Consider the following 15,851-nt stretch of genomic DNA (forward strand, 5'->3'; position numbering starts at 1 on the left):
AGGTTTATCTTTTGACCATTGATATCCAATTGTTTCTGCACCATTTGTTGAGAGACTAATTTTTCTTCCATTAATTATTTTTGTATCTTTGTCAAGAATCATTCAGGCATATTTGCATGGGTCTATTTCAGGGTTCTCTATTTTGTTCCATTGATCTATGTGTCTATCCCTTGACAATACCATACTATCTTGAATACCGTAACTTTATAATAAGTCTTAAAGTCAAATAGGGTGGTTCCTCCAACTTAATTCTTCTTTTTCAAATTGTTTTAGTCATTCTAGTTTCTTTCCCTTTCCATATAAATTTTTAGAATTAGTTTGTCTATATCTACAAAAAAATTCTCTGAATTTGATTAGAGTTACATTAAATCTATGAATTAACAAATGTACTATTTGACTCTTCTGATCTATTTCATTAGTTCTTCCATCAGCATTTATAGTTTTCAGCATAAAGATAATGTACATGTTTTTGTAGATTTATGCCTAAGTATTTAATTTTGGGGTGAGCTATTATAAGGGATATATTGTTTTTTTAAAAAAGATTTATTTATTTGAGTGGGAGGGAGATAGAGGACAGAGGGAGAGGGAGAGGATCCTCTAGCAGACTCCCCACTGAACACGGAGCCTGACACAGGGCTCCGTCCCACAACCCTGAGATCATGACCTGAGCCAAAATCAAGAGTCGGATGCTTAACCGACTGAGCCACCTAGGGACCCCCAAAGGCATATTGTTTTAAATTTCAGTTTCTAACAGTACATTTTTTTTTTTTGAAGATTTTATTTCTTTATTTGACAGAGAGAGACACAGCAAGAGAGGGAACACAAGCAGGGGGAGTGGGAGAGGAAGAAGCAGGCTTCCCGCGGAGGAAGGAGCCTGATGTGGGATTCGATCCCAGGACCCTGGGATCATGACCTGAGCTGAAGGTAGTCGCTTAACTGACTGAGCCACCCAGGCCCCCATCTAACAGTACATTTCTAATATCTAGGAGTACAATTGATATTTTTTGCATTGACCTTATATCCTGTGATCTTGCAAGCTCACTATTAATTCTAGAGATTTTGGATTTTTTTTTTTTTTGTAGATTTCTTATAGGTTTTCTATGTTTGCAAGCAAACAGGGAAAGTTTTATTTTTTCCTTTCCAATTTGCATTTTTCCTTTCTAATTTGTATGCTTTTTGGTTTGTCTGTTGCTGTTTGGGGTTTTGTTTTGTTTTGTTTTGCCTTACTACGTGGACTAAAACTTTCAGTGTATCGGTGAATAAGAGGGATGAAAACAGACATATGTGCCTTGTGGATCTTAAGCAAAAAGAACTTTAGTGTTTTTTGCCATTAAGTAGGATATTAACTGTAGAGTTTTTTGTTGTTGTTGTTTTGTTTTTTTTGGCATGTGTGTGTCTGTGTGTGTGTGTGGCATAGCTGTTCTTACTCAAGTTAAGAAAGTTCACTTCTATTCCTAGTTTCGTAAAAATTTTTATCTTGAGGGCGCCTGGGTGGCTCAGTCCCTTGGGTGTCTGCCTTCAGCTTGGGTTATGATCCCGGGGCCGGGGATGGAGTCCCATATCAGGCTCCCTGCTCGGCAAGGAATCTGCTTCTCCCTCTGCCCCTTCCCCCTGCTTGTGTGCTCTCTCTCTCTCTCTTAAATAAATTAATAAAATCTTTTTAAATGTTTTTTTTATCTTGAGTGGATGTTGAATTTTGTCAAATTCTTTTTCTGCTTCAATCAACATGATCAGGTGGATTTTTTTTATGTTTTTAGGTTGTTAATATGATGAATTACAGTGATTTATTTATTATATGAAAGATAGTACATTATAGTTTCTTTTGTAAATTTGTTTTATTTTAAAATATGCCCTACAAATCACTCCATATTGGTCCATACAGGTCTTCCTTATTCTTTTTTCCAGTTGCGTAGTACTCCATTGTTTGGATGTGCCATGTTTTACCCAATCACTTTTCTACAAGTATTATTCTACAGTATATTCTACAATATATACAAGTATTTAATTGTTTCCAATATTTTTCAATTAGAAATAATGCTACAATTACAATGAATAATCTTATACATATATGTATTCTTACTATTGAAGGTGTATCTTTAGTGTATATTTCTAGGAATTTCTGGACTGAACAGTAAGTACATATATAATTTTGTTAAGTATTACCAAATTTTCCTGCAGATGAGTTCTACCAATTGACATTCCCATTAGCTATATATAGAGTTTTGTTTCCCCATAGTCTCACTGAGAGAATTTAATATTTATATGTAATATACATATAACTTTTGAACATCAGATAAATGATAGTATCTCAGCATTTTTATTTCTCTAATTATAAGTGATTTGAATACTCTTCATATATTTGAAGACAATATTTTATTTTTTTGACTTTTCTGTTCACATCTTTTTCTCATTTTTCTATCACATTTTTGGTTCTTTGCCCCTTTTACTTTTAATTTAATTTTTTTATTGAGGCATAATAGACGTGCAACATTATATTAGCTTCAGGTGTACATACAATGATTTGATATTTGTATATATTGCAAAATGATCACCACATTAAGTTTACTTAATATCTGTCAAAATTCATAGTTACAGAATTTTTTTCCTGTGATGAGAAATTTTAAGATCTATTCCTTTAACATCTTTCAGATATACTCTATAGTATTATTAACTGCAGTTGTCAAGCTGTACATTACATTCCCATGACTTATTAATTTTATAACTGGAACTTTGTACCTTTTGACTCAGTTCACCCATTCTAACCACCCCCTATCCCCAACCTCTAGCAACCACCAATCTGTTCTCTTTGTCTATGAGCTTGGTTTGTTTTTTGTTTTTAGATTCCACATATATAAATGAGATTATATTGTATTTGTCTTTATCTGTCTGACTTATTTCATTTAGCATGATGCCCTCAAGGTCCATCCAGGCTGTTGCAAATGACAAGATTTCATTCTCTTTTTTTATGGCTGAATAATATCCCATTGTATATACAATTGACCCTTGAACAACATGCATTTGAACTGTGTGGGTGCACTTATACACAGATTTTTTTTACAGTACAGTACTGTGAATATGTCTTTTCTTCCTTGTGATTTTCTTAATAGAATTTTCCTTCCTCTAGCTTATCTTATTTTAATACAGTATATAATACATATAATACACACAAAATATGTGTTCATGGACTCCTTATGTTATTAGTAAGGCTTCCAGTCAACAGTAGACTATTAGTAGTTAAGTTTTGGGGGAGTCAAAAGTTATATGTGGATTTTTTTCCTCGAGGAGAACACAGGCAGCGACCTCTTTGACCTCGGCCACAGCAACTTTTTGCTAGACATGTGTCCAAAGGCAAAAATGAACTATTGGGACTTCATCAAGATAAAAAGCTTTTGCACAGCAACCTACGGAATGGGAGAAGATATTTGCAAATGACATATCAGAGAAAGGGCTAGTATCCAAAATCTATAAAGAACTTATCCAACTCAACACCCAAAGAACAAATAATCCAGTCAAGAAATGGTCAGAAGACATGAACAGACATTTCTGCAAAGAAGACATCCAAGTGGCCAACAGACACATGAAAAAGTGCTCAACATCACTCAGCATCAGGGAAATCCAAATCAAAACCTCAATGAGATACCACCTCACACCAGTCAGAATGGCTAAAATTAACAAGTCAGGAAAGGACAGATGTTGGCAAGGCTGCAGAGAAGGGGGAACCCTCCAACACTGTTGGTGGGAAGGTAAGCTGCTGCAGCCACTCTGGAAAACAGTATGGAGGTTCCTCAAAAAGTTGAAAATAGAGCTACCCTATGACCCAGCAATTGCACTACTGGGTATTTACCCCAAAGATACAAATGTAGTGACCCGAAGGGCTACGTGCACCCCAATGTTTATAGCAGCAGTGTCCACAATAGCCAAACTATGGAAAGAGCCAAGATGTCCATCAATAGATGAATGGATAAAGAAGATGTGGTGTATGTATATAAACACCTGAACCCCAGTGTTTATAGCAGCAATTTCCATAGTAGCCAAACTATGGAAAGAGCCCAGATGTCCATCAATAGATGAATGGATAAAGAAGATGTGGTGTATGTATATGTATACACACACATATATATATTTATAATGGAATATTACTCAGCCATCAAAAAAAAAAAAACATGATACCTTGTCATTTGCAATGATGTGGATAGAACTGGAGGATATTATGTTAAGCAAAATAAGTCAGTCAGAAAAAGACAAATATCATATGATTTCACTCATATGTGGAATTTAGAAACAAAACAGATGAATATAGGGAAAGGGAAGGAAAAGTAAAATGAAATCAGAGAGGGAGACAAACCATAAGAGACTCCTAACTATAGGAAACAAACTGAGGGTTGCTGGAGGGGAGGTGGGTGGGAGGATGGGGTAACTGGGTGATGGGCATTAAGGAGGGCACTTGAGGTAATGAGCACTGGGTATTATATGCAACTGATGAATCACTAAATTTTACCTCTGAAACTAATATTATACTACATGCTAATTAAATTGAATTTAAATTTAAAAATTGAAAAAAACGTATATGTGGATTTTGGGCTCCACAGCAGGTTAGTGCCTCTAACCCCCTGCATTGTTCAAGGTTAACTGTATATTCCATATTTTCTTTATGCATTCATTGGTTGATGGACACTTAGGTTGTTTCCATATCTTAAGCTATTGTGAGTAACACTGCAGTGAACATCTGTAGGGTACAAATATCTTTTCAAGTTAATGTTTTCAAGTTTAATGATAAATACTCAGAAGTGGAATCGCTGGATCCTATGGTAATTATATTTTTAATTTTTTGAGCAACCTCCACAGTGTTTTCCAGAGTGGCTGTGCCAGTTTACATTCCCACCAACAGTGCACAAGGATTTTCTTTCTCCATGTTCTTACCAGCATTTGTTATCTCTTGTCTCTTTGATAATAGCCATTGTACTAGGTATAAAGCGAAATTTCATTGTATTTTTTATTTGCATTTCCCTGATGATTGGTGATGTTAAATATCTTTTCCTGTGCCTGTTGGCCATCTATATGTCTTCTTTGGAAAAGTGTGTATTTAGATCCTTTAATTTGATCATTTGGGTTGGTTTTTGGTTTTTGGTTTTGGAGTGGGTTTGTTATTGAGCTGTATGAGTTCTTTATATATTTTGGATCTTAACCCCTTACCAGATATATGATTTGCAAATATTTTTTCCCACTTGGCAGGTTGCCTTTTCATTTTGTTGATGTTTCCTTTGCTGTGCAGAAGCTTTTTAGTTTGGTGTAGTCTCACTTATTTACTTCTGCTTTTGGTGTCAGATTCAAAAAGGTCATCGCCATGATGATTCATTTTAGAGCCAGCCTTGCATTCCCAGGATAAAGCCCACTTGGTCATGGTACATTATTCTTTGTATATATTGCTGGATTCCATTCATTAATATTTTGTGGGGGATTTTTACACCTATGTCCATGAGAAATACTTGTCTATAGTTTTTTCTTTCCTGTACTGTCTTTGTTCGGTTTTGATATCACAGTAATGCTGGCCTCATAAAATGAGTCAGGGAGGGTTTTCTTCTCTTCTATTTTCTGGGAAAGACTGTGTAGAATTGCTGTTATTTCTTATCTAGATTTTGTGTATAATTTGCCATTCGCTATGAAGAACGATAATATATTTGCGTTAGCAGCCTGTGTACCTGGCTGTTCACTGCGGTTCACTCTGGTTCTGGCGTCAGCAGAGCCTTCATAGCCTTTGCAGTCCTCTTCTGTTCTATCCCACACATGCGCTGGCCGTGCCAGGCTGGTACCCACATTCTCATCTGTGTGCTGGTTCAGTCCTCAACCGATTATGTAAGGTAACTGGCATTAGATTCATATATGCACACTGGGGGCTGGACCCAGTTTAGAAGTAACTTTATGAGGTTACTTTCCCAAGCCCTTTTTCTCCATAATCTCCTTGATACTTTCTGGTTCCCTGGAGCTACCTTTTTTTCATCCTCCAGCCAGAAATCTGGGACTTAATTGTTCCAGTCTGCTACGTATGCCTCCAGGAATAAGCAGCTTGAGGACCAGGGGGGAAAAAAATGAAAATAACCACCAGTTTGGTGGTACTTTGAATTCTGGTCCTCTTCCCCAATCTTCGTGCTACTGTTTATTTTTTAGATTTCTCAAATAGCTTTTGCATTCACTCTGTCCAGGAGTAATGGCTACATTCAGTGGGAGAGACTGGGTGAGTCTTTTACTTCATCTTGCCCAGAATAGAATCTACGGCCTCTATTTTTTTTTTTAAAGAGTTGTCTGGTTTTGGTTTTTTAATGAAAAGGAGAGGTGCTATGGTTGATTGAAAAATATCTTTGAATCCTGAAAAAATTCCAACCCTAGCTCTATAATTCAACTTTCTTGAGCCTCTGTGTCTTCATGTGTAAAATGGGGCCTATGTCAGGGCTCCCAAGACCACCCTCAGGTTTGATGATTTGCTAGAAGGATTCATAGGATCCAAATATATAAAGTCTGCATATACATCACAAAAGGATACAGATTAAAATCAGCAGAGGGAAAAGGTACAGGGGGTGTAGTCCAGAAAAAAACCAACAAGGCTTCCAGTTGTTTGCTTTTTCTGGAGTCCCTATAAACAACACTTAATTCTCCCCCACAATGTAACAATGTGGCAATGTGACATCATGTGCAAAGCATTGCCAACCATGGTACCCAAGCTTTGGTGTCCAGGGTTTTTATTAGCCTGCAGCAAAATATTATTCTGACAATACAGTAGATACAGAAAAAAGACTGTGATTTGGGACACATTTTAAGAAACCAGGCTAAAAGTATGGGTGTGCTCCTTGTGCATGGGTCTAAGGTAGCTACATATAAGCAATGAGGAGAGGGGAAATGGGAAAGAGAGGCTTGTCCGAGGATAAATACAAAAGGATAGCATTTAATAAATGTCAGGATGGCCGAAACCCAGCATAACATGAGGCTTGACAAATAATCTGATGAAGATTTAAAAGGCCATTTTTAGCTACATTCAGAGTTTGAAGAAACAAGCTTCTTGTTTGGGGAAGAAAGCTTTGGTGCTAAGAGATGGCAAAAAGAAAGCAAAACTCATGGCCTATAATGTTCCCTTTTTCTGCCTGAATTGTGAAGGACTTGTAGTTGTCCTTTTGAAAACCAAGAAGGTCAAAAGAGAGATGTCAAAAAATTAGAAATGAGCAAATGTGCACATTTTTTAAAAATGGGGGGAAAATAGATTTGGGAAACTATAGAATTTAATATTGATATAAATCTAAGTTAAAATTCTAGAAAAGAGTATTCAGAATAGCTTATGAGCAATTGGAAAAGAGACAGTCACTAGGAGCCTCTCTGTTCACTATGGCTAAGTCCTGCTAAACAAATCTCATTTCCTTTCTTAATCAGGTTACTAAAAGAGAATATCTGGCGAAATTGGTGTATCTTGATTTTGGCCAACACTTTGCCAGAGTCTCAGGATATCCTTATGGACAAGCTGGAGAAATATGAGTTACAAAAAAAAAAAAAAAAGAAAGAAATATGAGTTAGAGGACATCGCATTAAATAGATTCTCAGACACTTGAATCAGAAGACTTAGACCTATCAGCTGGATTCTATTGCATAAAGATATAGATGGGATTTTACAAATTTGTAAATGACACAAGCATATCAGGTGATTGAGTCAAGATTCAGAGACTTTGGGGACTCGAGACAGGTCATATCAACAAGATGGTACTTTAAAATAATAAGGAATCGGGGTGCCTGGGTGGCTCAGTTGTTAAGCGTCTGCCTTCAGCTCAGGTCATGATCCCAGGGTCCTGGGATCAAGCCCCGCATCGGGCTCCCTGCTCCATGGGAAGCCTGCTTCTCCCTCTCCCACTCCCCCTGCTTGTGTTCCCTCTCTCGTTGTGTCTCCCTATGTCAAATAAATACATAAAATCTTTAAAAATAATAAGGAATCAAAAAATTTAGAACAAATTTTGGGTGCCTGGGTGGCTCAGTCAGTTAAGCATCTGCCTTCAGCTCAGGTCATGATCCCAGGGTCCTGGGATGGAGCCCTGTTGTGAGGCTCCCTGCAGCAGGGAGCCTCCTTCTCCCTCTCCCTCTACCCTTCCCCCAGCTAGTGCACTCTCTCTCTCATAAATAAATAAAATCTTAAAAAAAAGAGAACGAATTTTAAATCATCTCTTTCTTTTTTTATTTTTTATTTATTTATTTATTTTTAATTTTATTATGTTATGTTAGTCACCATACAATACATCATTGGTTTTTGATGTGGTGATCCACGATCCATTGTTTTCGTATAACGCCCAGTGCTCCATCATCTCTTTAGGGATGTTTATATGTATGTGTGTGTTGGTTGAAAAAGTTCATGGGCAAAAAGACCTAGTTGGGAGTGTCAAGTGAACAAACGTTTGATGTTAAACCAAATATGTATGATATGCTTTCATTTATTCAAAAAATGTTATGTGGCTGTCATGAGAGTAAATTCCATCTTAACTTGCATTTAAAAGTGTAGAATCCCAGTCCAGGACAGTGATGGTGCTGCCAACACTACAGTAATGAGAGAACATTTGGGTACTCTGCTCAGTTTTCTGTGAGACACCTTGAGAGACAGAATTAGCATCTAAAAGAGGCCCCCAGGGCACGAGGGCTGGAAACCATGTGGTAACAGGGAGATAAGGATCTGTGAAGGTTGGTCATCTTGAAGAAAGACTAAGCAGAGATGAGAAACCGATCTTTAAATTTGTTAAGGGCTGTTATCTGGATGTTTTCATAGACATCTGTTTCGTTCCTTAGGCAGCCAAAGTTACGGGGTTAGTAGCTATGAGTTATGGGAAATTGTGTTTCAGCCAGTTTCTTGCAGCGTGTCAGCTCCTTTATCAGACCTTAAGCATACGGAGATGAGCAGGACCAGATCACTTTCCTACAGACTGAACAATTCATAAATTCATTATTCTACAGAGAGAAGTGGCTCGATATGCCCTGGCTCTTGCAACAGTGAGACTCCTTTGAGAGCCAGATGCCCCTTAATGCCTTGAGCTCCTGTCTCTGGAACACAAAGACAAAGGAAAGACATTCAGGTTCTGTTTGAGGGTCTGAGGCTGGGCTGATGGTATCTGGACCTAGATGTGGTGTTCTGGTAGCCACTGAGAACCAAGACCCGTGTTTTACCAGGACAGGTAAAGAAGGTTGTTTAAGGAGAGTCTGAACTGTGTTGAAGGAGAAAAGCAGAAGTTCAAAGTCAGGAAAGTGTCCCTGAGCATCAGATACACAAGAGCCAAAAACTGACAACAGGAGGACAACTCAGGAGTCAACAAAAGGGAGAAGCAGACATAATCAGGAAACACAGTGTGAGACTGGTTAAAGCCAGCAGTCTGGAATAGCGCTTGGCAATGGTGTCAGCAGTCAGGGGCTGGTAGGAGCTCTGTGGGACCAAGTGCACTTGGGCCTGAGTCAGACAGGAGTAGTCTAAAGGCTGCACCACCATCTGTCAGGGATGTTAGAGAAGGGATTTGTGCCAGATATCCTCTACTTGCCTCTCCCCATCTTCACTCCACCCTTCTCCAACCTGCTCTAGGTCCAGGAAGTGGACTTACATAACTTGCATCAGTGGGATCCTTGACCTCTGGATCTGATTTGCTTCTGCAAACTGGAAGCCCCAGTTAGAGATTGGAGTGGGGAGGAGAATAAGGTGTGGATATTCCTGCCCCCTGCCTGCCTCCCTACAGGGTCCCCTTGGGATTTCTGTGTTCCTAGGCTGAAGGTCGCAGCTCCTCTTAAGATGTCTCTGTGTATACGGCTCTCTCTTCCAGGATCTAGTAGCCACTCCCTGCCCTCCTCCCTTGAAGCCTAGAGCTGGTAGCAGTTCCAGATATACTAGCTCTGGGGTACTGCACTATCCCTTGTGGCTCTCCTACAACTTGCCCACCCCTTTATGAAAATAATTTATTAAACTCTTCTTGAATCATCCTAATGTGAATATGTCATCTGTTTCTTGGTTGTACCTTGGCTGACACAGGATTCTGGATTGCGTGAGAAGATGAGTTAAATTATTTCAAAAAATACTTACATTCTGTGGTTCTGGATTTCTTATCACTGACCTTATATGTTGGTAGACCCAGAAGTGATGCAAATTAACTTTCTATACCTAGAAATCCACAATAGGTACTTTTGTAGTGGATAGGAACTTCACCTAGAGACTTGTGAGGCAGTTTAGCCATGTAAGCTATACAATTTATTATTTTTTTAAGAATTCATGTTATCAGGATGTCTGACAGTATTTTTCAGTTGCTCTCATTGCGTCTGCAGGGTCAGATAACATCTTTACCACGTTATATAAAAGGGCCAAAGGAAGCTTTCACTAGCCAAGCAGAACATTGGCGAGGTCATGAAAGAGCCATAATTAATCTTAAATATCTCTCATAGACAAGCTACTAAGCATACTGTGACCCTTTCTGGGAAGATTGAATGGTTGAGGCTCTCCGAAATGATGCTAATTCAAGGATGTCCCAGAACCTCAGGAAAAGAAGGAAGAGCCTATATAGTCTACATGACTTCGAACTGTGATTTCTGAGTCTCGTGAGCCATAGAAAACATATTGTCTTCTGACAATGCAGATCATTTCCATTTGACTCTGAATTGAGGGTTTTGTTGTTGTCACTTGGGTGGACTTTATGTAATCTTACTTCTAAAGAGTCTTTATCTTTTAGAAATACGCAGTGAAACCTTATGAAACGGTATGACTGAACTTTGCTTCACAATAATCCAGAAAGGGGTGGGGGGAGAGATAAAACAAGATTGGCCATGAGGTGATGGCTGCGCAAGTTGGGTGATGGAGACGTGGAAGTACATTCTACTCTTCTCTCTGCTTTTGTATGATTTAAAAATGATTGGATATTAAAAAGTAAATAGTTAATTAAAAAGTTGCTGCTTGATACAGGAAAACTCATTTATTATTGCTTGATGCCACTGATCTCATGAAGAAGTTCTGTGGGTAGGTTTCAGGAGTATCATAGGAAAAACATGTTGAAATAAATGTAAATGAAGAATGCTATTTTTATGAAAGTTTAATGAAATTGGGCTCAATGGAAAATATCCAGATGATGTTCAGAATGTACATTTAGAATATTCTTTCATGAATTGAGAAGGAAAGCAAACAAAAATACTACATTCATGTTTTAAAATATACTTTATATGGACTTTGCTTCTAAATAACTTGGGATGAGGGGGAACTGGGTGAGGTTGCAGATGAAGCAAGATTGACCGTGAGTTAATATTTGTTTAATTGGGGGAATGGTCACATGGCAGTTTGCTATGCTATTCTTTCTACTTTTATATATGCTTTACATGTTCTATAGAATAGTTTTTAAAAATAAAACATATACTGCACATCTAAAATGTGACCATTTACATTGAGACAGTATTAACTTTTATGATTTAATGAAATGTAATATTATGCTATTTCTCTTCCTCCTCCTTAGACTTTGCCTTTTCTAATATATTACTGTTTGTTCATTTCTCTCCTCTTTCCCCATGCCTTAGTTTTGTCTGTTATATGGAACCAAGCTGGTGTTCCAGGAGCGAGCCTGGTATCTAGAACATAAATTTTTGACTCCCATGGCCAGCACGAGGATTAGGAGTCAGGTAAGGGTCCCTGGTGTGCGGAAGAAACCTTTTGTGCATCAGCTGTCAGCTCTTTGCTTTCTTAGAAAACAGCTGTCAATCTTTTATCGGTTTCCACTCATGGATTTTTATGCCTTTGGGACTTCATATACATGTTTTCATTGCCTACCATGATCATATTACACTTCAGAGTTTAAGTGACAAGGAAGTGATTCACTGTGTATGAACTTTCTGACATGAAAAGCAGAGGAGGGAATCAAAAGCATTTTCTTTGTCTTGGCAAAAAAGAAATGTATTAAGTGATTTTCATTTTTCTACTTCTTACCAAAATCTATTAACTCATTCTTCATATTCAGAAAAAAAGACCTGTGGTATTTTTAGGTCAGAAGTAGTGATGGAAATTCAATGTGAAAGTGACAGAACACCTGAAAATGAAGATAGAGCCAGTGAATCACCACCAAAATGCTGCTCGAAAGAAAAAAATATATAAAATAGCATAATCATCTACAAAACACGCTTTCTGAGTGTTTTCTGAGGGGCCTGTCTTCCAGGCCCTCCGTTAGATGCTATAACATAAACAGGTATATGCTCAGTCTCTGCATTCAAAGGAGCTTATTATATATGAGGACACAAAACTGACTTTAAAATGCAAATAACAACACAAGGGAGCAGAGACTTTCCAGGGAATAATTCCAGAGTTCAGAGGACAGAAATCACTTAGGAGCGAATGTCATTCTTGTACTAGACCTTCAAGAGTGGAAAATTCCAACAAAGTGGTGGTATGATTGAAGAGGGGGTAATGCAGGTGAGGCTTCAGACAGAATTGGTGAAGTGAGTAAAATCATAGAAATGGGAGTACTTGGGACAGACATGTTAAGAAACAGCGAGAAGACCAGTTTGGCTGACATCTCAAGTGGAAACCTGGAGAAATCTGCAGGAGCCAGGCTGAGGTGGACACTGAAGAAACCTTGAAGAGTCTTTTTCCTTTTCAGGAGAACAATTATTATGAAGAAAAGCATATGCAAAGATGTTTCAGTTATCTGTTGCTATGTAACAAGTGACCCCAAAACTTAGTGGCTTAGAACATCTAGTTATTATTTCTCACAATTCTGCATCTGAATGGGGCTCAGCTGGGTGGTCTCCTGGGGCCTGAGGTGTCTGCTGGGTTCTTCACTCTCCTGGTGGTAACCTCAGCTGGGGTGGCAGGATCATCTGGGGGCTGCTGGGCAATTGTCTCCTTTGGAGTGGCCGGATGTGGGCTTCCTCACAACACAGTAGTGTCAGGAGGGCTGACTGTTTTATATCATGACTGGCTTCCAGGGAGGAAGTGGAAGATGCCAGTCATCTCAAGGCTCAGCCCACTGTTAACACAGTGTTACTTCAGCCGCATTCTGTTGGCCCAAGGGAGCCCCAAGGCCAGGATAGATTTGGGCAAGAGAAGAGACTTCACCTCTCCCTGTGAAGAGCAACATGCACATATAGGGAAGGAAAAATTGATGGCAGCTATCTTTGGACACTGACTACGTTCCACAAAGAAAATGCCCACTTTGGGGAGAGGAAAAAAAAATACTGTTAATTAAAAAAAAAAAAAAAATGAGCTACATGAAGGAAGATTTTAAATCCACGTGATTAAGTATTTCAGTGACGTAGATGAGATAAAAAATCCATCAAAAGAATGTTGAGTAAAAGACACCAACTTTCACATATAACATTGAAGTGCTTTTGTATTCTATTAGTGCAACAAACTTTGCACACTTTTCATTTCCTAGAGACTCGTAGCAGCCTGGGAGATAAGCAGGGAGCAGCCAGACATTTTGGAACAAACTTTGTGGGGCTAGAGGTGGGTTGTTGAGACCTATAGGACGTCTCAAGGCCGTCTTTTGCAGATCTCAGTGCTGCCGACCATGAGCACTCACCCCTTCTCTGGGCTTTCCCAGTATTCCCAGAGGGAAATGTGTAGTGTAGCTGGCACAAATGCTCTACCGCACCCCTTTGCAGGGATTTCAAGGTTTCAGAAATGTTATTAGCAGCTTCTTTTCACTAAAATGTCTGGGACCCTTGGCCAATTAGAGGTGCTTAACAGGAGTGGGCTTGTGAGAGGGTGAAAAGGGGACAGGGATGATTAATATTACTGAAACTGATCTAGATGCTTTCACATGATAACTCTTCAAGTTTACTGATTCTTTCTTTCTTTAGGTGCATCTAATGGGCTGGTTAATTCATCCCCTAAATTTTTGATCCTGTTTGTTAGGATTTTTATCTTAAAAAAAATTCTTTTGGTTTCTGTTTTATATCATCTATATAACTTTTTAGTTTCTTATCCCCTAAAGATACATTCAATTTTGTCTTTGATTTCTTTATGCATTGAAGCATAGTTATTTTATAGTCTATAGCTAATAATCCCAATATCTTAAGACTTCAGCAGTCTATTTCTTTTTGTTTATTATTTCTTATTTGTGTATAGTTATCTTTTAATATGTGCTGGTCATTGTTACTGAAAAAATGTTTTGTGAGATTTACATGAAGGCCAAATTGAAGGCACCTTCTTCCCCTTATAAAGCATCTGAAGGTGCTCTCAGTTTAAGACCCAACTTAAACCAAACTCAAGACTTGAGGTTTCCTGTAAGACTCGGAGAGTTCAAATAAGAGCAGTAATTTCTTCACCCTCCCCCAAGGTTATAACTGTTTGGTATCCAGCTTATTATAGCAAGGGTCTCTATTAAATTTCTTGCCTAGTGCTGGCCCTGGTTTTGACTCTCATCACCCCTACTGCCATCCCAGCCACCATGAGGCTGTCAAGTGAAAATTCAAAATTGCTGGAGATAGCAAATGCCTTCAGGGTAAATGCAACTTTTTTACTTGTTTATTTTCTTTGGTTCCCACTTTCCCATAATTTTTGCCATTATTATTTTGACAGATCAGTGATACTTTGAAGAGGATTCCTATATTTTCTCTAAGAATTTTGGTTGTTTTCAGCAGAACGGTTAGGGGAAAAAATCTAGCTCTTGAGTATCAGAAACAGGAAGTTCCTTCAGTGTTATACCACTTGACTCCACAACAGCCCTGTATGTCATTTTCATTATCCTTACACACAGATGAGGAAATGGAAACCCAACATGGCAAAGTAACTTGCCCAAAGTAACATAGCTAGTGAAAACCCATATTTCTCTGACTCTAAACATTTTCATTTATTTTATTTGGATAAAAATCAGCATTAGCTAGTAACAACAAATACACCCAGTGTCCAGTTCTTGGTTTCTAATACCATTTTCCATTAACAGGAAGCAGAGTCCTTGGAGAAATGGTTGATTCTAGGACTGGGGCAATGAATATATAAGATGAGCCTGGAGCATCTTTCAGTGCTAGAAAGTGAGAAAGTGCTCCAAACGAAAACAAAAACAAAATACCCCACGATTATGGGGTTATGCCAAAGGGACACTGGAAGGAGCTAACTGAAAGAGCTCCTAATGGCCAAAGCTGGAATAATTTGAGCAAAAAAATAAATAATGTAGCATTGGATTATAACCCAAAGTGTAAAATAATTAAACAGAAGTCCATAATGATATAAATAAATGATTAAACAGATCCATAAATGGAGTAAAAGAGACCAATCTTTCTTACTAATGTATGTAGATTCTTCCCCCTTCCCCCTTCCCTTCCCATGTGGGTTGGACTCGGTGATTTTCTTTCATTTTAAAGAACAGAGCATTGAAAGGGAAAACAGTCACTTTACAGTGGAACAGTCTGGCAGATCCCACCTTAACCAAGCGCATAGGGTGAATATCACCAGTAATAAGTTGTGTTGACGACATGCACTTGTAATATTGTATGGTGAGAAGAGCAGTTCACTCTTCCCCAAATCCATAACCCCAATCCAATCATGAGGGGAAAAAAATGTCAGACTGAACCAGATGGAGGGACGGTCTGTATAAGACCTACAATGTCCTCCTCAAACTGCCAGTGCATGAAAGACAAGGAAAAACTAAGAAACCAACACAGACCAGAGGAGATTAAGGAGACATGATGACTACAAGCAGTGTGGTGTCCCGGATTGAGTCCTGGAAGAGAAAAAGGACACTGCTAGAAAAACTGGTGAAATCCGAATAAATCTATAGTATGTTAATATTAATGTACCAATATTGACTTCTTAGTTTTTACAATGGACCATAGTTATATTAGGTGTTAAGAGAAGAATTAGAAGAAACTGGGTGAAGGAC

General features: G+C 38.4%; 1 protein-coding gene across 1 annotated transcript in view; it reads left to right on the top strand.

Annotated features, from left to right (window-relative positions):
* ACOXL (acyl-CoA oxidase like) overlaps window positions 1-15,851 on the top strand; it is a 322,912-nt gene that overhangs the window by 285,311 nt on the left and 21,750 nt on the right. The window contains exon 17 of the mRNA XM_035001042.1: window positions 11,554-11,655. Coding sequence (XP_034856933.1) covers window positions 11,554-11,655 — 102 coding nt within the window. The remainder of the gene's footprint in view (window positions 1-11,553; window positions 11,656-15,851) is intronic.

The sequence above is a fragment of the Mirounga leonina genome, unplaced genomic scaffold, assembly GCF_011800145.1.
Source record: "Mirounga leonina isolate KUSES-001 unplaced genomic scaffold, KU_Mleo_1.0 Mir_125, whole genome shotgun sequence".
Lineage (NCBI taxonomy): Eukaryota > Metazoa > Chordata > Mammalia > Carnivora > Phocidae > Mirounga > Mirounga leonina.